The sequence below is a fragment of the Squalius cephalus genome (genome assembly GCF_949319135.1).
Source record: "Squalius cephalus genome assembly, chromosome: 3".
Classification (NCBI taxonomy): Eukaryota; Metazoa; Chordata; class Actinopteri; order Cypriniformes; family Leuciscidae; genus Squalius; species Squalius cephalus.
The window spans coordinates 32,261,259-32,282,470 of record NC_137124.1 but is presented as its reverse complement, the minus strand read 5'-3'; the positions used below and the strand labels follow the sequence as shown (position 1 = coordinate 32,282,470).

Here is a 21,212-nt window from a genome sequence, read left to right as displayed (position 1 = left end):
TAAAACAAAGTTTAGAAACATGAAAATTTTGCCGGCAAAATGAGGCGTGTGTTTGGTGACGTCACGGCATTGAGGTAGCGGAAGTGCGTTGAGCACATGGCTAGCAGGCTCGAGAAGTAAACAATCCCAGTGATCATGTTAAATAGATGGATGTAGTCGCGCTATAGTGTTAGCGAGACATGAATTTGAATGTTTTGGTGGTACTCTGATGGCCGTTTGAGATCTCAAGTGTTGTCAAGCTGATATAACGCATTATTTTGTTACAGTTGCTGCTATTAGGTTAACGCAGGCAAATCAGTTTCAGTGTATTTGACTGGCGCCCCCATTAGAAATACACAAAACTGCAGTAAACAGCAGCGTTTTAAAATATTATCAGAGGTGTATCTTTTACATGTTCAGATGATTCATATGTAGCTTGGACGTTGTTAGATCCACACTTCTGTCAGTTAACCTTTGACCAGTCACATGACCATCAAAAAGTACACAAATCTGTTTTTTTGTTGGCTTAAGAAATGAAGTTTTTAAATCTTTTCGGACGCTTAAAATCAAATGTCATTGGCATGATTCACGTCCGAGCCTTGCCAGGTAACGCATTTGACGGGAGAACAAACTTAGCATAAGAAAGACTGAACTTTTAATTTATTTTATTTTACAGGAACCCCCTTGAACCGCGCTACTCTCTCAGAGATCACAGAGGAGGCATGTCGAGAGGCGGAAATTTACCACCACGCAGGACTTGTATGTGCTCAATAAAGTTAAGGGTATCATTAGCATATGTCTTTGTGTAGAATTAATAATCTCGCTCTTTCTAACATATAATAATCGCCTTATATTGTTAGCGGTGCAATTGATTCGCGAACGAATCATTCTATTAAATCGGATCTTTTCAATGAATTACTAGTGTCGAATCTTTTATGCCTGGCATCGGTTTGAACGATTCATGAACCGGTCCGAGCGGTTCTCGAGTCATCTGAATCATTGAACCGAGAATCATCTCCGACCTACTGATTTTTATTTATTTATTTGTAAACATTACAAACCATTAAACCAATACAGATAAATATGGAAACAACAAAACAAAGAAGACAAAAATATACACAGTCATAAATAAGTTTCCAGGGTAACACAAAACAAGAACACTACAATAAATTTATACCAAGGACAAAAAGAGGACAACAAGAATGAATATGGAGATACAGTGTTCATTGCTTTGGGATTACCAGAGCTTTGGATAGTTTCCATGTACTAGTCCAGAAAAGAGAGGTTTAGAGCCAGTACGTTCTTTTTTATGTAGCCTATGTGAAATTTAGCTATAGTAAACACAAATGAATTATGTAATATTGTCCTGTTTTCTCTTTTGAGTAGTAAAAAACTCAAAAGAAAACATCTTTAAAACAGAAAGATGAAATAATAAGATATTTTTATATATTTTTTTATTATATTATATTATATTTAGGGCTGTCAAACGATTAATCGCGATTAATCGCATCCAAAATAAAAGTTTGTGTTTACATAATATATGTGTGTGTATGGAGTATAATTATTTTCTATATATAAATACACACACATGCATATATATTTAAGAAAAATGTGTTATTTATATATAACATATTTATATATAATATAAATTATTTATAATATAAATATATACACAGTATATACATGCAAATATTTCTTAAATATATACATGCATGTGTGTGTTTTTATATATAGAAAATAATTATACACCATACACACACATATATTATGTAAAAACAAACTTTGATTTTTGATGCGATTAATCGCGATTAATCGTTTGACAGCCCTAATTATATTATATTATATTATATTATATTATATTATATTATATTATATTATATTATATTATATTATATTATATTATATTATATTATTATTCCAGTATGGTATTACATAAGGAATTGTTGTTATCTCTCTCTGGAAGAGAGCTCTAATTTTATAAAAAAAAAACATTTTTGTTGTTGCTCTACAGAAAAGCATACATTTCCGATCATTGTGTCAATTAGGTTCAAAGAGTAAATACATGGCCATGGAAATGTAGAACCTAGCAACATAAAAGACACTCCAGAGGGAATTGCATTGAAAACAATAGCATATTCATTAGCAGTTATAGGAGTCTTTTTTAAATAGTTATAAAGTATGCCCTGTGAATTAAAAAGCTGTCCAACCAAAGGTAAAAAGGTCGTTTTTGAACCAGATGTCAAAGAAAAGTGATTTATTTTTGTAGAGAATACCCTTATTGTTCAATAAGTAACATCTGTGCTGAGAAAAGTTATGTTTGTATATTAGGGACCATGCCAAGAGCATCTGCTTATTAAAATGTGAAAGTTTGACAGGGATCTTTGTAACATTATAGTTACAAAGTAGGAGAAAATTCAGGCCACCAACTTTAGAGATAATATAATTAGGGATAATATTCCAAAGTGAAGAGGGATTATTAAGGACATTTTTAAGACAATTAATTTTAAAAGTGTAGTATCCGACATGTCTGATTCGTAATGACTCGAAAACATTTGAAGAGAACCGATTAATTGCGTATTAGCATAATGTTAACCATAATTATAATAATCGTGTTTATGAGAAATCACTATAACGATAACGACACAGGGGAACAATATCATTGTAATTTCCACTGAAACAGGAAGACAGGGTGATACATTGATCAGCTCCTCCCCCTTTTTAAAATAACCAATAGCGTTTAGTTTGTATTACAGTTCGGCCGTTGAGCTCGGTAAAGCTGCAGTTTTCTCCTGTTCTCTAACCCAGGGATGGGCAACTTTGGTCCTGGAGGGCCACTGTCCTACAGAGTTTAGCTCCAACCCTGAAAAAATCACCTGCCTGTAATTTTCTAGTAATCCTGAGGACCTTGATTAGCTTGTTCAGGTGTGTTTGATTAGGGTTGAAGCTAAACTCTGTAGGACATTGGCCCTCCAGGACTGAAGTTGCCCATCCCTGCTCTAACCGCTTTGTCCTCGTAATCTCCTTATCGCTTTTAAATATAGTATTCTGTGCAGAATTCAAATGGGTCCGATACGTTTTCTGGTATGTGCCGACTTGCGCATATGTGAGCAGACTGTGTGCGCTCTGCGCCTATTCGCCTAACACTAAACTGATTCGCCCCAATGGAAAACATATTCACACTGTCTGAATCGTTCCCTGTCCCCTATATAGTGCACTATGTGCCATTCACCATGTAGAAAATGGTAAATGTGTGAACAAGTGACCGATTTTAATCGCAGCTTCAGTGTCTATCATGTAGGGGGCGGGACGCTTTAGATTCTAGCATTTGATTGGACAGAAAATCTGTTGAGAAGCTGAAGTGCAGAGTGATGTCATCAAAATCACTGATCCATTGGCGGAAGTGAGAGACTGTAAGTTTTGAATGCTTATATCTTCTAAATGCAAATTGTGTCATTGTTTTGGAGCACACTAGCTTATAGATGACAGTAAGGCATTCATACTAAAAGCCAAAAAACTTCCATTTTGATACCATGGGGACTTTAAAGCTCAGACTGCAGTGGGCAGTTATAATAAACAATGATAATTGTCCGTTGGTGTAAACGTCAGTATAGTTGTCGTCGCCCTTAACATGAACATGAAATTAATTACAGTAAATATTTAAAAATTGTAGTCGAAAAATACACATGGCTTTGTTGGAATGTTGCATTTAGAGTCAAGTACCACGTCATTATTTAATGACATAAAATAAGACCTGAATCAGATTCCTAAACCGATTCATGGAATCAAGTCAGATCAGTCTTCGGATTTCTAATAGCTTCTTTCCAGTACGGGTGCCTGCAAGGGTCATAACCAGCATTCAATAGGAGATATTTTGACTGAACGAAATTACATCATCAAACCAGTCTATTTGGTAAATGTTATCAGATTTTAGATTTCTCTTTTGTCAGATATGTTTCTGGTCAGTGTGCTCAATGTGTGAATGCTCATTTCAGATCATTCTCTGTATGACAGGATGGGCTGATCATTGAAAACATGCATGATATTCCATACACCCTTGAGGTGGGTCCAGAAGTGTGCGCATCAATGACAGCTGTGTGTGCAGCAGTCAGAGGACTGTATCCATCTTGGCCGCTCGGTGTTCAGATTCTCTCAGCTGCAAACCAATCAGCACTGGCTGTTGCCCTGGCCTCAGGTGTTCACATGACTGTACAAGCTCTCATGAATGCCATTTCAAACCGAGGTATTCTCTGACAAGACATTTGATGAATATTAACCTCTGCCCCTCCACAGGGCTGGATTTTATCCGTGCAGAGGGGTTTGTGTTCTCACATGTTGCAGACGAAGGCCTGTTAAACGCTTGCGCTGGCGAGCTGCTGCGCTACCGCAGACACATCGGAGCAGAGCACGTTCAGATCTTTACAGACATCAAGAAGAAGCACAGGTATCTGTGATGTGAGTCAGAGTGCATTACGTGCTGGCTGACCGCAGAGCTCGAACAGAGGCACAACACAGTGTGGTGGTTTCTGCTTCATTGTGTGATATATTTGATAATGTTACAGTGCTCATGCCCTGACTTCAGATGTGAGCATAGCCGAGACAGCCCAAGCTGCAGAGTTCTTCCTCTCTGATGGAGTCATCGTCACAGGAACTGCCACTGGAGCACAGGCTGATCCAGAGGAACTGAGGGGTGAGTCAGAATATACTTTAGTCTGACTGTGTAAAAGTGCTGTGTGTATTTTTTAATGTCTATACGTAGTCCGCAGTGTATCATTAAGTCAATTTTTAAGACATTATGCTATCCAATATGTCCTCTTAGTACAGTAAAACCGTAATATTGTGAAATATTATTACAATTTCAAATATTATAGCTAAAATATTTTAATATGTTTTAAATGCAATTTATTCCTGTGATGACAAAGCTGAGTTTTCAGCATCAGAAATCATTCTAATATGCTAATTTGCTGCTCAAGAAACATTTCTTATTATTATCAATGTTGAAAATAGTTGTGCTGCTTAATTATTTTGTAGAAACTGTGATCCATTTTTTGTTTTTGATTATTTGATGAAAGAAAAGCATTCATTTGAAATAGAATTATTTATTTTGTAACATTCTGAATGTCTTGATCAGGTTAGTCTTTGCTGAATAAACGTATTCTTGACCCCACAATTTTGAACGGTAGTGTACCTTTTGTGTTTGATGAACAGTATTAGGCCTATACTGTGATCAATTTTTATTATGCTATGTATGCATGTTTGAGTAACTCGACTTTAATCTGCTTCAGTATAAACCAACCATCTCATAAGTCATACTGACATTCTGCAGGTTCCTAACATCTCACAAAATAAAATCAAACTAGTGCCATTGCTAACTAGAAATGTCCTTATGTAAACATCATTTGTTAGGGATTAGTTTATCATACAGGAAAACTATTTGAATGAAAATTTGATATATGCAACTAGCATGATGTTTGAGTTAACAGAACTTTAGCCTTTTGTTTTTCTTGTTTTCCTTTACTACACATGCTTTTAAAGAAAATGAATACTTTTATTCACACTTTTACACAAAAGGACAGTAAATACTTTTACATTTATACAATTTCTATCTCAAATAAATGTTGTTTTTTAACTTTCTATTCATAAAAGAATCCCGAAAAAAAAAAGTATCAAGGTTTTCACAATAATATTAAGCAGCACTACTGTTTTTTTTTTATCATTGATAATACTAATAAATGTTTCTTGAGCAGCAAATCTGCATTTTAGAATGATTTCTGAAGGATCATGTGACACTGAAGACTGGAGTAATGGTGCTGAAAATTCAGCTTTGCCATCACAAGAATAAATAAAAATATATTAAAACTGAAAACAGATATTTTGAATTGTAATAATATTTCAGTTTCACAGTTTTACTGTATTTTTGTGTAGCCTTGTTGGTCAGCATAAGAGACTTGAGGGACAAAGTCTTACAGACCCCAATTGTCCAAGGTTATATGTTTGTGTAAAGTCCAGAAATCATTAGTGTTAAAACGGTACACTTATGTGACAATCTCTGCGTTCAGTCCTATTCAAAGGTAAATCTGCTTCTAATATCTAATGGAGCCCATGCAGCCATGTGTGTAAGTGCTTAAAGATAGTGGTGTCCTTTGGAAAGAGAGGATGCTGCGCAGTCTCCTGGCCCTGGCGACTGCCCCGTGTGGGCAGATGGCCTGCTTCCTGCCCTGCCCCAAAACCAATGGCCTTGTATGGGCTAACATAGACACCAGCACTTCCAGCTATTTTAAATCCCACTTCCAGATGGCTAGTGATCATGGAAGGCTGTAAACATAGGCATGAAAAACCAGGCCCAGTCTAGTCTGCTACTGCCCTGCTGCCTACTTTGGACTTGTGCCTATTGCCTTCCTTAGTTCTGATCCATTGGACTAGGGAAGCTGTCAGATGGAGGATGAGGCACAGTCTGCCAAAATACTCATTACAATGAAGGAACAACATGTTTTTGTATTTTTATGCATGCATATAGCAGAAAGATGTCCTCACATTCATGTTTTGAGTCCTATTTGTTTTAACAGAGGTTACCCAGTCTGTACGGATCCCTGTTCTCATCGGTTCTGGAGTAACACATGATAACGTGGAGCAATACCTTCAAGCAAGCGCCATGATCATCGGCTCCCATTTCAAGAAAGGAGGCCACTGGGCAAATGGTGTGGATGCTGAGAGAATCAAAAGGTTCATGGGGAAGATGCACACACTTCGGGAGTGAATGTTGTGACTAAAATGGCACCAAAAAAAAATAAAAAATAAGAGCAATTGTGAAGATACAGTATTTATTTTTCACTTTTTAAAAAGTTTTATCATATATATATATTCATGAAGATAAAAAAACAACACCAAAACGGCATTTAAATATACAAAGTCAAATAATCACAGTAAATCACAACATATCGCTTTGTCATGTGAGTAACATTAAGATACAATTTCACTTTAATACTTGATGAAAAAATGCATTGCCTTGTACAGTACAATCTTCAACACTGAATTGTTTTCAAACAATGTTTTTTTTCTTCTTTCTTTTAATATACATGCTCCAGTCACAGCAAAGCTAAAATAGAAGCACTCAAACATCATTACATAGCTTAAAAACTTTAAAGGACTAATAATGCAGATTACTTGTAATTTTGTAACCTATGCTTTTCAGAGTTATTTCAGTGTCACACTGTCAGTGAGAATTCTTCCTGAAGATAATAATACCACACTGCATGTAATAAAACATTTTTCTTAATCCATCCTAGTCTTACAGGGGAATGGTTTCATGTCATCATTTGCAAACATACCCCCTTAAACCACTATTCACTCATCAAATCCTGTTCAGTGGTTTCAGATGCAATTGATCTTTCTCAGTTGTTGTACAGGCGCTGAGCGGGCTGTTTGAAGTAGCCATAACGGCGCTCAGAAGGTGAATAGCGTGTTCTTGCGAGGTTTTGCCTGTTGAGGGCGCCGCGGGTCAGCTTCCTGTGCTCATTATAGATTCTGGCACGCTGCACTGAGAGCAGAATGGTGCTGCAGGGTAAGGGGCTGCCCCATGCTGCTAACCGCCAAGAAACGTGACGGCTGACTGGCACTGGCCTAAAGGGGTAGATTGACAAATCACAAGCCAACATAACCACAGTTACAACTTGAGAATATAGGTTACATGTCCATGTGACATCAATGGACGTGGTTTCTTTATATATATATATATATATATATATATATATATATATATATATATAAAAAAATAATAATAATTTGGTTTATATTATAATATTAAGCAGCAAACATTTTCAACATTGATAATGATAAATGTTTTTGAGCAGCAAATCAGCATATTAGAATGATTTCTGAAGGATCATGTGACGCTGAAGACTGGAGTAATGATGATGCTGAAAATTCAACTTCATCACAGGAATAAATTACATTTTAAAATATATTAAAATAGAAAACGATTCTTTTAAATTGTACTAATATTTCACAACATTGGTAACTCTTTATTTTACAGTTCTGTTTCACAACATATTATGTACTTACTGTAGTAAAGGTTATAACCCCTAAAGTGTTACCTTACACTGTGGGTAAGTACACTGTAAGTGCATTGAAAGTGTGTGCACTGTAAAATAAAGTGCACTATATTACTGTTTAACTGTATTTTTGATCTAATAAGTGCAGCATTACAAATCTTATCGACTATTAAACACCTAACATGTTGAGTAGCTTAAATAATCAATATTAGCTCGATTCTAGCTGAATAAATGATTCTAGCTGAAAATGCCTAATTGTCTTTAAACTTACCTAGCCACATCCTCTGTTTCTTCATCCGAACCGAGGTCTCCCTGATCGGGCCTCATCTGGTACACGGACATGCTGGGGTGCTCGATTAACAGGTTCTCGAGAATGTTTGTGTCAGCTGAGCCAAGTGACTGATTCTCTGCACAGGAAGCATAAATTACTTTAAGTCAACAACATTACTAATGATCCAATTAGGCATGATTCAAAGCAGTTGTCGGCACCTAAATTCATGGGGCTAATTTTTCTTTTCTTTTCTTGCACAGGCCCAATGAGTAACCTATACAATAAGGGATACTGAGGCTATAGTTGTCTCACAGGGATGTTTGCCACAAAGATGATATCTCAGTAACTATCCTTCGGTTTCACGGACAAGGCTTAAGCCTAGTCTCAAACTAAAATGCATGTTTCAGCTGTCTTAACTGAGGTCATGTCTCAAAATGTGTCAGTGCCATTGTTTTGTCTCGAGATGCACACCAGTAATGTTTTTTTCTAAGGCACTTTAATAAAAGCTACTTAAATGTCCTAATTTTACTAAGGTCTAATCCTGGTTTAATCTAAGCCCTGTCTGTGAAACCAGGCCTATAAGTCTCTGTCAGTGGAATTTATTATGAACATTTCTATACATTTTTGCTATAGCTGTTGGATAAAGAACTGAACACAATACAACCACACTAGCATGCATTCAAGATAATGAAGGTTGATTTTAATTGAAACTGAACTGACCCTAACTGCTCTGTACAATGGTATTTATTTGTCACGTTTTTTAAACATTACACATTTATATAATTTATTTATTACAATTTATCTTGACTAATGTTAACGTTTGCATTTTTCATGAATTGTTTTGTTTCATAATTGTTTTACTGTTTTAATTATGCTGAATATTTCAAATAGGCTGTATAATGGCCAATTGCTTCTTTGACAGTTTACCCCATACACTGCGACAACATGACATGCTTTTAAAATGTTACAAAAGGTCAATGTGTGTTCAGTGAACTGCCCCAGTCTCTATCGTTTATTACAGTGGATCTCAACCTTTTTGACTTCAAGGTCCCCCATCCACATAAAAATAAACAAACTACTAAGAAATATTTAGTTTTTTAATTGCTTTAGCTTATTTTAATGCTCGTTTTGTCTTATTTTAAATTATAAAGTCATCTTAAGGCCCCCTTGGAAGTTTGTTGAGGCTTGCTATGGGCCCCGGCCCCATGGTTGAGAACCACTGGTATAACTAGAAATATAAGTAATGACTCTCACACTTTAAGCATTATAAGATGTGATTACTATAAACATCAATAGAAGGGTTAGGCTACTGAACTGACAAAAGTTCACTTTTATCAATAATTGGTTACCATGTATCTTTATGATAACCCATTCTCCATCATCAAACTCAAGAAGGTTTGCACAGTTATCAGTTTCCTCTGCAACATCACAGTCCTTCTCTTCTCTTCCCACCAGCTGTGCAAGGATTCTGCTGATCATTTTCTGTTATGGCTTAGCCTTAGCCAGACTGCTACCTGTTAAAAAAAAATCAATAAAGAGTTATGTTGCCCTCTAGAGGAATCGACCTCCATTGCAATATTTTCCCTTTGCAATCCTAAAAGATTTAGTAATGAGCATATTTAGCATGCAAATATCTGCTGTTGCTGTTTATATAAGCTGTTGGTGGAAAATAACGTGCAGAATGTTTCAGGTGTCAATTTAGACAGCCTTATGTAACAATAAATGTAAGGTCATGTTCTGCTAGCCTGGTGCAGCTGATGTACTTGATATGTACCAGCTGGTTGAACTGAGACATGGTGTTCCTTTACACAGATCACTTATTTTTAACACTGTCTGGAATTATTTTCTAAATTTAGCTTCTTTATTTATTTATTTTTTTACTAAATTCATATATGATTCAGATCATCAATAGATTCTTGTACAGGATCAGATATGTCCAGGCATGTCGGCCTACTCTGCTAAAGGCAAATTAATAAATAAATTGCAAACTGAATTCTGAGAGCCCACTGTACAGACGCAGAACTGATATTTTTTTCTACAGGTTTGAATTGCATCCTCATTACAAAAATAACTTGTTTGTACACAACAGCATAACATTTCAAAAATTGTATTTATTTGTAGCTCCATTTTAAATAGGCCACAGTTAAACGTTATATGAAATATTAGTGATGATTATTTTTGTTTGACAATTAAACAATTAAATTATTTTTAACTCTTTCCAAAGAAAAGGAAGCTGGTTTATTTATGCTAGTAATAATGTTTATTTTTTACGACTTTACTATGTGTATTGATAGTTGATATCAGTTAAAGCTAGCCTACTTTCAACACTGTTATGTTTATTTTTGAATATACTAAAATTATCCCTAATATACGTCAGTGTGGGACAGGAAGGAGTGATCAGCTGTAGCCCTGACCATGTAAAGCATCTAGACTTAACAGTCAAGCACTGAATGTACTGTACATTTTTTTAAAGCAACTGAAGTAGCTCTACCATAAACACAACAATAATAACAACAATTATTGTTTCTTCGGATTATCGAAGAAACTAATGATATAAAGGAACAACAAAATAATAATATGCAAACTGCTTTTTTGTATAGGTTATATAAGTTATTCTATTCTCTTTCAGACATTTTCAAGGGATAAACTAATAAACTGTCTAAATAGATTTGAGTGTTTAAACAGCCTACAAAACAATTAGCTTAAGTTATCTATAGACTACGAAGAAACAAAACACATTCACAAATTTGACATTTCAAAAAGATGCGGTAAAACTGAATAACAACGTTTAGTTTTGCCCACCTTATTGGCTGTCAGAAAAGTCGTTTTTGCAGCTTCAATGCCTCTGCTTGATCTAAATTGTGTTGTTGTCGCTGCCGTCGGTGTACAGTGTGGACTTGTTTATGTGCCCGAGGCTCCTCCCCCTTGTTATTGACTGTACTCGACCTGACGTCAACAAGCTCCACCCATGAGGCGGGGCGTCAACTGCATTCGTAAGCTACATGACATTCGTTCTTGTTTACATCGGAAGTCTCACAGGTGTTCACACAGATAGGCTTTCATATACAATACTATAGAAAAACATGCATATATTCAAAGCCGCAGACGCTGATTGGAAGATTTTTATCTCCTAACTGCTCACATGTCAAATCGACTGATCATATAAAACACAAGTGAAATGCACAAGTCTGTTACTCTTTTTCTTTAGCGCTGTCTCAACTAATCTAATATTCCTGTAAATTAGTGTCAAGTAGCCTAAGAGCAGTTTTTTTAACCAACTAACTGAAAACACAGAGATTAGTGCATTCATTTATTGTGATAATTTGCTTGTTCAAAATTATTATGCAATCCCCATCACCAATCCCCATTTAATTTCAAAATTCCCATTTTATTTTGAATGTTTTTGATTAACTAGTTTTACTTTATTGCATCATCCTTTTGCTCCTGTTATTTATTTTATTGTTTGTGAACTATCGCTTTAAGTCACACTATACCCCCCTTCAAGGGGACAGAAGTTGTTCAAACAAACTATGTTTTTAACAATCTCTTTGAAAGGTGGTATAGTGTGACTTAAAGCGATAGTTCACCAAAAATTGAAAATTCTGTCATCATTTGCTCACCTAAAAGTTGTGCCAAATCTGTATGAGTTTCTTTGTTCTGTTGAACACAAAAGATTATATTTAGAAGAATAATGTTAACCAGAGAGTTGACAGCTCCCATTGACTTCTAAAAATATACTGGAAGTCAGTGGGTGCCGTCAACTGTCTGGTTACTAACACTCTTTAAAATATCTTCTGTGTTAACAGAAAGGAACTCATTACATGTTTGGAACAAATTGAGGGTGAGAAAATCATGATGACAGAATTTTAGGGTGAACTGTCCCTTTAATGTGGGAGGTTAAAACAGTATGGGACAGTTTTGAATAACCTGAGCCAATTAGTTCCTTATTTTACTCATTTATGTAATCTCAAAATGTCAGAAAAGACCCACCTTATGATAAACATTATATTTTCAAATGATTTAGGCTATATACACTCTAAAAAATAAAACATTGGGTCAACAAAAAAAAATATGTTAACGTTTTCCACTAGAATTTTTATGTTAAGACTGCTGGCAGAATTACATTAATTCAAAGCGATGTTTTAAGTATGGTTAATTACTTTTTTTTGGCCACAATAAAACGCATTTCTAAGTAACACGAACTTAATAATTTTCAACATGAATGCAAGTAATTAAGTTGATCCAACATAATGTTTTAAGTTAGGTGAAGCAGTTTTTTTGGCCACAATAAAACACATTTCTAAGTAACATGAACTTAATAATTAAGTTGATCTCTGCAAGAGTTAAGTTGAGCCCTTTTGTTTTTATTTGAAGTTGATTACTCTTTTAAACATCCATGTAACATTCATCTTTTAATATATTTCCCTTTCAAAAGATTTAAATGAACTGTATTACCATGTCCTTTCTAATACAACGTAAAGCATACATTTTCTTAGAAATCAACCTATAGCCGACTTATCACTTCAAATCAAACATTCAATTGAAATGTATGGTCACTACACTGTCATTGGACAGGAACACAGAAAACATTCTATCACTGGATAGGTTTCGTTCGTTTATTTAAAGTGTGGTTTATGTCAGCTGAATGTGCGGAACGCTTTTCAGAGAAGATAAGGCAACGTTATTTTAGTACAATTAACACCCAGCGGTAGCTAAGGGGAAAACATCTCTGAATGCTTCACGTGAAACTTCGGTCTTCCGACCTATTACCATCGTGTCAATTCTCTGTTGATTTTGATGGTAATATCAGTTTTGATTAACGTTAATATGCGCGAGGAAGGGAGGGAGAACAAGACAGTTTGAAGACTGTGAGAGAGCGCGCGCGGCCGGAGGAGGGTCTCTCTCTCTCTCTCTCTGCTCGTTCTCTCAGTAAAATGCGCGGGCGCCTGTCACAATTGTAAACAATAAAAACGAAATTTGGAAAACTAAAACGGAATTCATAGGGCCCTACATAACTCCGACTTGTTTTGAGCAAAGTATCTGAACAAATAGCGTAGCTACTAGCCAACTTTACCTCGGCACACAGACTAACGTATAGCCTACTATCAACACTGCTCAAATTTCAGAGTAAGGACTTCCAGATTTCGGTATTCGGTTACAGTAGGCTATCACCAACAGAATCCTGAGCGAATGCGAATATGTGTAAGCATAAAATTACTTACCATTCACCACATTACGCTTCAGCGAGTTTCAGCTGTGGCCACACTCGTCTGGCCTTAAACATGCGCACGGAAACTGTGGACCGTTTACACGTCATCAAATTGTTTTTTACATTAACAGAACTTAAAATTAAATTAATTTTTGATCAACTGAAAATGTTAAACTCTGACAAGTCATGATAGTATGTTTAATCAATAGGCATAATTTGTGTGTCATCCCAGCTCAATAAAATAACAATTACAAGTAAAAAGTCTAACAGTATCTCAGAACTTGATTTTTTATTTCACAACAATATATATATTTAAGTAATGACTAAAGGTCCTCTGAATTAGTTTTTAGAGTGTAGGCCTGCAGTAATCTGACTGGATCTTGAAGAGTAAATGCATAAACTAATTTATAGGATGTTGCAATCTTAGTGTGAGATGCCTCATGTGTCGTGTTTTCATATTGATATTGTCATAGAGATAATGATAACACAAATTAAAGCGAGAGGAAGGCAGTCGCCTCGGCTCCACATCAGATGAGCAGACTGCAGAATTGTGCAAGTAACTTGAGCAATCCCACTCTGATTTCACCCAAAGTGACTGTAACAGGCGTCTGCTACAGCTCCTCTTTAAAGAACTAAAGGTAAGCTCTTTAAAATCGAGTTGCATTAATGCAGTTCAATTTTTGTTATCATATTAATCCACATTACGTATCCTAAGTGTCAAAATGATAACAGTATATAGTCAATGAAATAGACTTTGTTTTGTTTTAAAATGACATTTTAATAATTATTTTAGATTTTAAAGATAATATTGTGTAATCCATAATGTCAAATATCTCACAATTGTCCTAAGAGTAATCTATTATTTTCCCATTATTCAATTGCAGATTGTGAAATATAAATATGTAGTACTGTCTGTAATAATATTTGCTATCATGAAATCATTTGAAATGTGTTTCAACTCTTCTCATTTAAGGGGGAATTATTATTTTTCTGTTGACATCATCAGCATGAGCGGGCGAGTGGATGACGTTATGCAGCTTTGCTGTGAGGTCTCGGCCAGCAGGGAGATGAAAGCAGCGGTGAAGAGCTCTGGAAAGGGAGCTGCAGCGGCTGGTGGAGGGGCTTTTGTCGGGGGAATGGTTGGAGGCCCGGCCGGTATAGCTGTTGGTAGGATCATGCCTCTGTTTCCCATGCAATCCACGAACTTTCATCTACTTTCATCATAGGGTGGTGTTATAATATCTTGAATTGATCTTTTTTTCTCGCTGCCCTTTCAGGCGACACCATCAACTCCAAAACATAGTTAAAAACACATAGGCCTATGTTATAGACATATGTTATAAACACAAGATTAATTGATAGCCCTAATTTTTTTTAAGTTTAACACTATTATTAAGCTTTATAAGTAGAGCTTTAATATTATATTCTGCGTATGAATCTGTTGATATATTACTCTAGGTGGTACTTTGGGAGGTCTCATGGGAACTTGGATGACCAGTGGTCAGTTCAAACCTCTTCCTGAGATCATCATGGAGCTGCCTCCTAAATATAGGGAGAAACTGTACTCTGACGTCATGGCTGCACTGGGCACACTGGACTGGACAGACGTCACTAGCCTCATTGCTGTGGTTATGGGCAGTGCCACTCTGCAAGAACGAGTGTTTGCTGCTATACTCTATTATGCCACGAAAGAGCTCAAGGCCGAAGTGCAGTATGAAAAATTACCACTAAAGGGTTAATGTCAACAGCCAGGGTTTCCAAGTCCTGGTCATGTTTGGTTATGTATTTGATATAATCCTGTTGCTTTTGTACTCATGTTCATGTTTTTCTGCAACTCCTGTTCAGGCTCCTCTTAATCTTCTTCTTCTCTCTTTCTATACCAGTGCCATTTAAACCATTAGCTATTTCTGTATAATGCAGGTTACTCTAATAAAGCGCATGTAACGTTTCTGTGGCTAAATATATTCTCTAATAAATATATATCTCATCTTTGGGATGGATTCTTATTTTATTCATTTTATGTTTTACTAATTATATTTTATATCATTAGTAAATTATATGGAGTTTAAACCAATAAACTTTTATTTCTAACATATATATACAGTACCGGTCAAAATTTTGAAACGTATTAGTTAATAGTAATAATAGTTTGACAACTATTTTTTATGTTTTTGAAAGAAGTATCTAATGCTCATCAAGCCAGCATTTATTTGATCAAAAAATATTCTGAAAAAAAAAAAAACAGTAATATTGTGAAATTTTAATACAATTTAAAATAATGGTTTTCTATTTTAATATACTTTAAAATGTAATGTATTTCTTTGATGCAATGCTGGATTCACTTGATGAATAAAAAGATAAAAAGAACAGAATAATAGTATAATAAATCAAAGTAGAAATATTTTCTAACAATATAAATCTTTACTCTCACTTTTTATCAATTTAACAGATCCTTGCTGAATAAAAGTATTAATTTCTTTCAAAAAAAGAAAGAACTACTCTGCCCTACTAAGGCAAAAGACCTTAACTCACCAGAGTGTGAAACTGAGAAAAATGACTTTAAAGTTATCTTAATGTCCTGGCAATTGAGTTATAGGTATAATATTGTAATTTTCACATGTTGTAGTGTATACCTTTATTAACCCATCTACAAAAAAATGTTGAACTCAAATTTGACCTTTGACCCTTTTTCGGAAGTTACTGTATTCTGCCTTAGCATTGCCCACAAAATGACAATCGGTCATACCAAGGCAAAAGACCTTAACTTCTATTTTATAGCCAATGTTATGCTTAAAATGTAAGCAATATTAAAATTGGACTCACTATGATAAAAATGGCTTTACATGTATCAACAAGAAGTTAAAGTAGTGAGAATAGTTGGAAAAGTATGAATGGTTTTAATTAACATGAATTTCATAAAACAAAGTTGATTAACATCACTATGTGGAACATTTAAAGTTTTTTAAAAAAAAAACTGACTCTAAAACTGAAGTGTGTGTGTGTGTGTGTGTGTGTGTGTGTGTGTGTGTGTGTGTGTGTGTGTGTGTGTGTGTCGAACAGCGTCCGCGCCTCTCTCTCTCTCTTTCTCACGCACGCACGCGCGCACACACACACACACACACACTTCAGTTTTAAAGCCGGTAGCAAGTTTTAAAAACTCGTGGTGGATGTAATGGATTTGCCTTCTCGTCGGTTGTTTGACATGGATTTAAACCAAGGTTCAACAAAAGGTAGGCTCTAAATTATTCCTGTTGCTGGTGTATAATGGGTGTGTCGTTGCGGCTCCAACCAACCAACTCGCGTAGTTTTCAGTCAGTGGACTGTCATTGGCAGGCGAGAGCTAGCTATGAAGCATATTTTATTTCAGTTGTACATGTAGCTTTGTATTACGGGCTGTGATATCATACAAGCCTGCTCTATTCAGCGCTTGTTACTGGATAAATTGTTGATTATGGCTCGAAAAGTGTTTGTCTAGTTTGTGAAGTAGTATCGCTAGCTTAAGGCTACCGCTAGCTATTATTGGATGTTAAAGATTCAAAGCCATCTCCACCATTCATTTTCCCCCGAGAGTATGCCATTCTTCAAACCTAACAAAAGCAATCACTGTGAAAAATGTACGTGTGTGTCTGAGGTGATTTAATTGCTACATCATAACCCCGTAACTCCAGCGCGGCAATACTTTGATGGTCGGTTAGAACAAGGCAGAGTGCCGTAACTTCACGGCAGCGCACCCGTAACTTCATTCGAGTGTTCAGGAGCAGCGAGAAACGCAGGCATAAAGCCGTAACTGACGTTACGGGCTTCTACCATAGTTTCCCCTTGGCTTTTTGAAGTTACGGCAAAAACATAATCTTATTCCACCCAAAAAACAATCGAATTGAAACTTGATGTTTGTCTACATGATAAAACTTATGTTTATTGTCCTAAAAATTACAATAACTCATTTTCGCCAAAAATTGAAGTTACGACCTTTTGCCTTAGTGCGGCAGTACTGACCCCAAACTTTTGAACGGTAGCCTAGTGTATATTGTTACAAAAGATTCATATTTTAAATAGATGCTGTTTTTTGTTTTTTTTTTTGCCAAAAAATAAATGCCATATAAAATTAAAATGTTATAAAAATAATACAAATATTAAGCAGCACAACTGTTTGCAACATTGATAGTGAATCAGTATATTATAATGATTTCTGAAGGATCATGTGACACTGAAGACTGGAGTAATAAAAATTCAGCTTTGCATCATAAATTATATTGTAAGCAAATTAAAATAGAAAGCCATTATTTTAATATTTCACAATATTACTATTATTTTTCTGTATTTTGATCAAATAAATGCAGGCTTCATGAGCATATAAGAGACTGCTTTCAAAATTAAAAATAGTAATGTTTCCAAACTTCTGACTGCTATTCAAACCTTGGCTGAAAATGTAAAATATAATTATCCACATGCATCAGCCAAGGTTTGAATGACTCAGCTTGACGAATGCAAACATTTTTACTTTTACTTTTAACTTAGTGTCAGCCTACTTATCTTTCCTGCAATGTTTCTACTTCTTGGGTGTCACAATTTTACAGAATGTTAACATTTATTAGGCTATTTATTTAATAATTAATTTATTTTTGTACTACAACGACCTGAAATCAATTAAATAGATTACCGTATGTGACACGTAGCCTATTTTAAGTGTGTCCATCTGACTAGTCAACCACAGTCGAATGTAAAGCGCAGAGACAATAGGTATAGGCTTATAAGCTGAGCAGAGCGCGGAAGTGCATTTAAATAGGCATTCATGAATGTGATACCGAAAGTAACTTTACCATTAAAACCTGCTCGAGTTGAAAGAAAGACACTAAGGTAAGAACTGCAAAGCCTCGTTTGAGTAAATTCATATATGTAGTCCTAGTTTATAAAGTAGCTAGAGAGCAGAGACTTTTTTTAAATTGCAGTGCGTCGATCCTATTTTCTCAAACATGAAAAGTAGCGAGGCCTCAAAAATAGCGGAAATGATTAAATAAGTTTGTGTGTCGTTTGCAATTTTTCCTCTTCCTTTATACATGTGTGCATCGTTGTTTATTGATATTTTCAGCACTTCAAAATGGCAAATCGAAAAGATGATATTATGAAACTCTGCTGTGAAATCTCCGCAAATAAGAAGATAAAAGCAGCATTTAAGAGCTCAGCGAAAGGAGCCGCAGTTGCTGGTGGAGGTGCTTTTGTAGGAGGTCTGATCGGAGGTCCAGTTGGAATAGCTGTTGGTAATGTCTATCCGTGATTTCTTGCTATCCTCAAACGTCGTCTAGTTCACTTATTAACCACAAGATGGTGCTATAGATTGGTTTTATTTATGTATATTGCTTACAGGTGCTGCTTTGGGAGGTGCGCTGGGAGGATGGATGACCAGTGGCCAGTTCAAGCCACTTCCTGAGATCATCATGGAGTTGGCTCCTACACAGCAGGAGAAACTGTACTCTGATATCATGTCAGTAATGGGTACACTGAAATGGACTGACCTCCCTCAGTTAATAGCTCTAGTTAATGGGAATACCGCTCTACATGAGCAGGTCCTGGCTGCTATACTCAATTACACTAAAACCCAGCTCAAAGCTGATGTGACGTATGAAGATTGAACACTGAGGGTGAATGTCACATGTCAAATTTTAACCCTCAGCCTTCCCTCAGGTCATTTTGACCAAAAATTATTATATATATATATTTTGTATTTAAACATTGAGTGTTCATGGGAGTGGTCAAGACCTTAGGAGCTTTGTTACAATTGAACTTGGAATACACACAGAACATTTACTGGATTCAAGGAGTTTGCGTGGTTTAAATAATAATAAAAAAGAGCAATTATTTATCTTTCCTTCGTGGGTCAATTTGACCTCCATTAGAATTAATGGAATGTGTGGACTGTTTTTTTTTTTTTTGTTTTTTTGTCAAAAGAAATATAAAGAATCTGGCACAATCCAGAATAAACACATACACAAATGAAGGCATGACACACACACACACACACACACCTAGGAATTCCCATTAAAATGAACATATAATGGGGGCAATGTTTTTTTCTTCAGTTTTTTCAAATATAAATCAATCAGTCACAGTGCAGACTGCTCACAGATATGAAGTTGTTTTGAACACATTTACAATTGTAAGAATTGAGAAATTACAAAATGCCGGACAGTCTGTTTGAAGAGCGACCAGACCCTGAGAGGACAAAGGACCTCTCTGGAAATTAACATTTGAACTAGCCCTCGTGCTCTATCGAGACGAAAGTCTCAGCTCCGAGTCATCCTAATCTACATTTCATGCCCTCTTCCCTCACCCCCTCCTCTCTCATGCTCAGATCACCTGAATTCACCCAAGAAAATGTATGGTTTAATGTGAATGATTATCACAGAGTATTTTTCATGTTTGGTATCATTTAAAATGTCTCATTGCGACTGGTACAAATTTCTCATTTCCAAATAAGTAAAACAAAAGGTAATACGGTTTTTAAGAGTTTAGGGATAACTGACACACAAAGGAATGTGGTCTCTCTAGACAAATGGTCTCTCTCCTTGGGTTGCATCTCTTCTCTTTATTCCAGAGCATTTGATGTTTTGTATCGATTATCTTTGAATTGATTATGAAATTGGCATGATACATTTACCTGACATAATAAATTGTTACATTTGATTATTCTAACTGACTTTGACATTATTTTCATTAAAGAGTTAAAAAGAATAGTCAAACATTTGCTCACATTTAATGATGCACAGATATCATTAAAACCTTTTCATTTATGGAGTCAGATGAAATAACGAGAGAATACATATTCAAATGTATTGCATTTAATCAAAAAATACTTTGCCTCGAGAAAAGGACAGTAACACGTAAAGAAAAAATAAAAATAAATAAAATAACAAAAAAACTCCCCAAAAATTATATATATATATATATAATATATAATATAATATTATAATATATATATATATATATATATATATATATATATATATATATATATATATAATATATAATATAATATATATATATATATATATATATATATATATATATATATATATATATATATATATATATATATATATATATATAAGTACAATTTTAGGCCTTCTGCATTTTGACCAGAGAGGAAAGGATTTGTTACAACGTGCAAGGAAAGGATGAAACACTAGGCCTATATAAGGATGTGGCAAAGTAGAACTTGCAATAGGCCTAGGTCAGACAGTTTACATTTTTGACAAATCTGAAATGGGCATCTAAAACATGTAATAATACACAATCATGTAAATACACACATGACCATGTAGATCATTTATTGTCACAATGCAAAATGTGTAATTTAGGTGTCACTGCTGAATGGACATACATGCATGAAATACACAATGTCGATTGTGTAAATGCGAGTATTTTTTTATCCCAAGCCAGACAGATGCAAAATATTCCATCAAAATAAAAAAAAACTGATATTTGTTTCTTTTGGCTCATCCAGAGTCAGACTGGTAACTCGAAGGTTGAGGGTTTGAATCTCAGTATGGGCAGGGAATGACTGAGGTGCCCTTGAGCAAGGCACCTAACCCCCAATTGATCCTGGGCTGCCCAACGCTCTCTGGGTGTGTGTATTCACTAACTTGGATTAAATGCAGAGGACAAATTCCAAGTATGGGGTACCATACTTGGCCTTCAAATGTCACCT

The 21,212-nt window shown here is 35.3% G+C and overlaps 4 protein-coding genes across 4 annotated transcripts; 3 read left to right on the top strand and 1 right to left on the bottom strand.

Annotated features, from left to right (window-relative positions):
- Positions 1 to 90: 90 nt before the first annotated feature.
- On the top strand, positions 91 to 6,733 carry LOC307155194 (uncharacterized protein F13E9.13, mitochondrial; the record flags this gene model as incomplete). The annotated part of the gene is made up of 6 exons (XM_079865740.1): positions 91 to 585; positions 656 to 738; positions 3,991 to 4,171; positions 4,270 to 4,420; positions 4,539 to 4,666; positions 6,543 to 6,733. The coding sequence occupies exons 1-6, from the start codon at positions 513 to 515 to the stop codon at positions 6,731 to 6,733; spliced, it is 807 nt and encodes a 268-aa protein (XP_079721866.1). The 5' UTR covers positions 91 to 512.
- Positions 6,734 to 6,778: 45 nt separating this feature from the next.
- LOC307155195 (tumor protein p53-inducible nuclear protein 2) lies at positions 6,779 to 13,597 on the bottom strand. The gene is made up of 5 exons (XM_079865741.1): positions 13,521 to 13,597; positions 11,101 to 11,296; positions 9,648 to 9,812; positions 8,299 to 8,434; positions 6,779 to 7,596 (listed from the first exon to the last, which is right to left on the bottom strand). The coding sequence occupies exons 3-5, from the start codon at positions 9,775 to 9,777 to the stop codon at positions 7,368 to 7,370; spliced, it is 495 nt and encodes a 164-aa protein (XP_079721867.1). The 5' UTR covers positions 9,778 to 9,812; positions 11,101 to 11,296; positions 13,521 to 13,597; the 3' UTR covers positions 6,779 to 7,367.
- On the top strand, positions 11,218 to 15,498 carry LOC307155196 (protein C19orf12 homolog). The gene is made up of 4 exons (XM_079865742.1): positions 11,218 to 11,291; positions 13,981 to 14,145; positions 14,481 to 14,674; positions 14,966 to 15,498. Exons 3-4 carry the CDS (start codon positions 14,515 to 14,517, stop codon positions 15,244 to 15,246), a joined length of 441 nt encoding a protein of 146 aa, XP_079721868.1. The 5' UTR covers positions 11,218 to 11,291; positions 13,981 to 14,145; positions 14,481 to 14,514; the 3' UTR covers positions 15,247 to 15,498.
- Positions 15,499 to 18,605: 3,107 nt separating this feature from the next.
- Positions 18,606 to 20,230, top strand: LOC307155584 (protein C19orf12 homolog; the record flags this gene model as incomplete). The annotated part of the gene is made up of 2 exons (XM_079866335.1): positions 18,606 to 18,765; positions 18,872 to 20,230. 2 exons carry the CDS (start codon positions 18,606 to 18,608, stop codon positions 19,135 to 19,137), a joined length of 426 nt encoding a protein of 141 aa, XP_079722461.1. The 3' UTR covers positions 19,138 to 20,230.
- Positions 20,231 to 21,212: the final 982 nt, after the last annotated feature.

What these genes read in the sequence shown, in the direction of transcription:
- LOC307155196 (XM_079865742.1), top strand. Translation starts at nt 14,515, where the DNA reads ATGAGCGGGCGAGTGGATGACGTTATGCAGCTTTGCTGTGAGGTCTCG. An exon ending in CCCGGCCGGTATAGCTGTTG is followed by an intron (nt 14,675 to 14,965) that starts GTAGGATCATGC and finishes ATATTACTCTAG; the next exon opens with GTGGTACTTTGGGAGGTCTC.
- LOC307155195 (XM_079865741.1), bottom strand. Translation starts at nt 9,777, where the DNA reads ATGATCAGCAGAATCCTTGCACAGCTGGTGGGAAGAGAAGAGAAGGAC. An exon ending in GGTTATCATAAAGATACATG is followed by an intron (nt 8,435 to 9,647) that starts GTAACCAATTAT and finishes CTTCCTGTGCAG; the next exon opens with AGAATCAGTCACTTGGCTCA. An exon ending in GAAACAGAGGATGTGGCTAG is followed by an intron (nt 7,597 to 8,298) that starts GTAAGTTTAAAG and finishes CTACCCCTTTAG; the next exon opens with GCCAGTGCCAGTCAGCCGTC.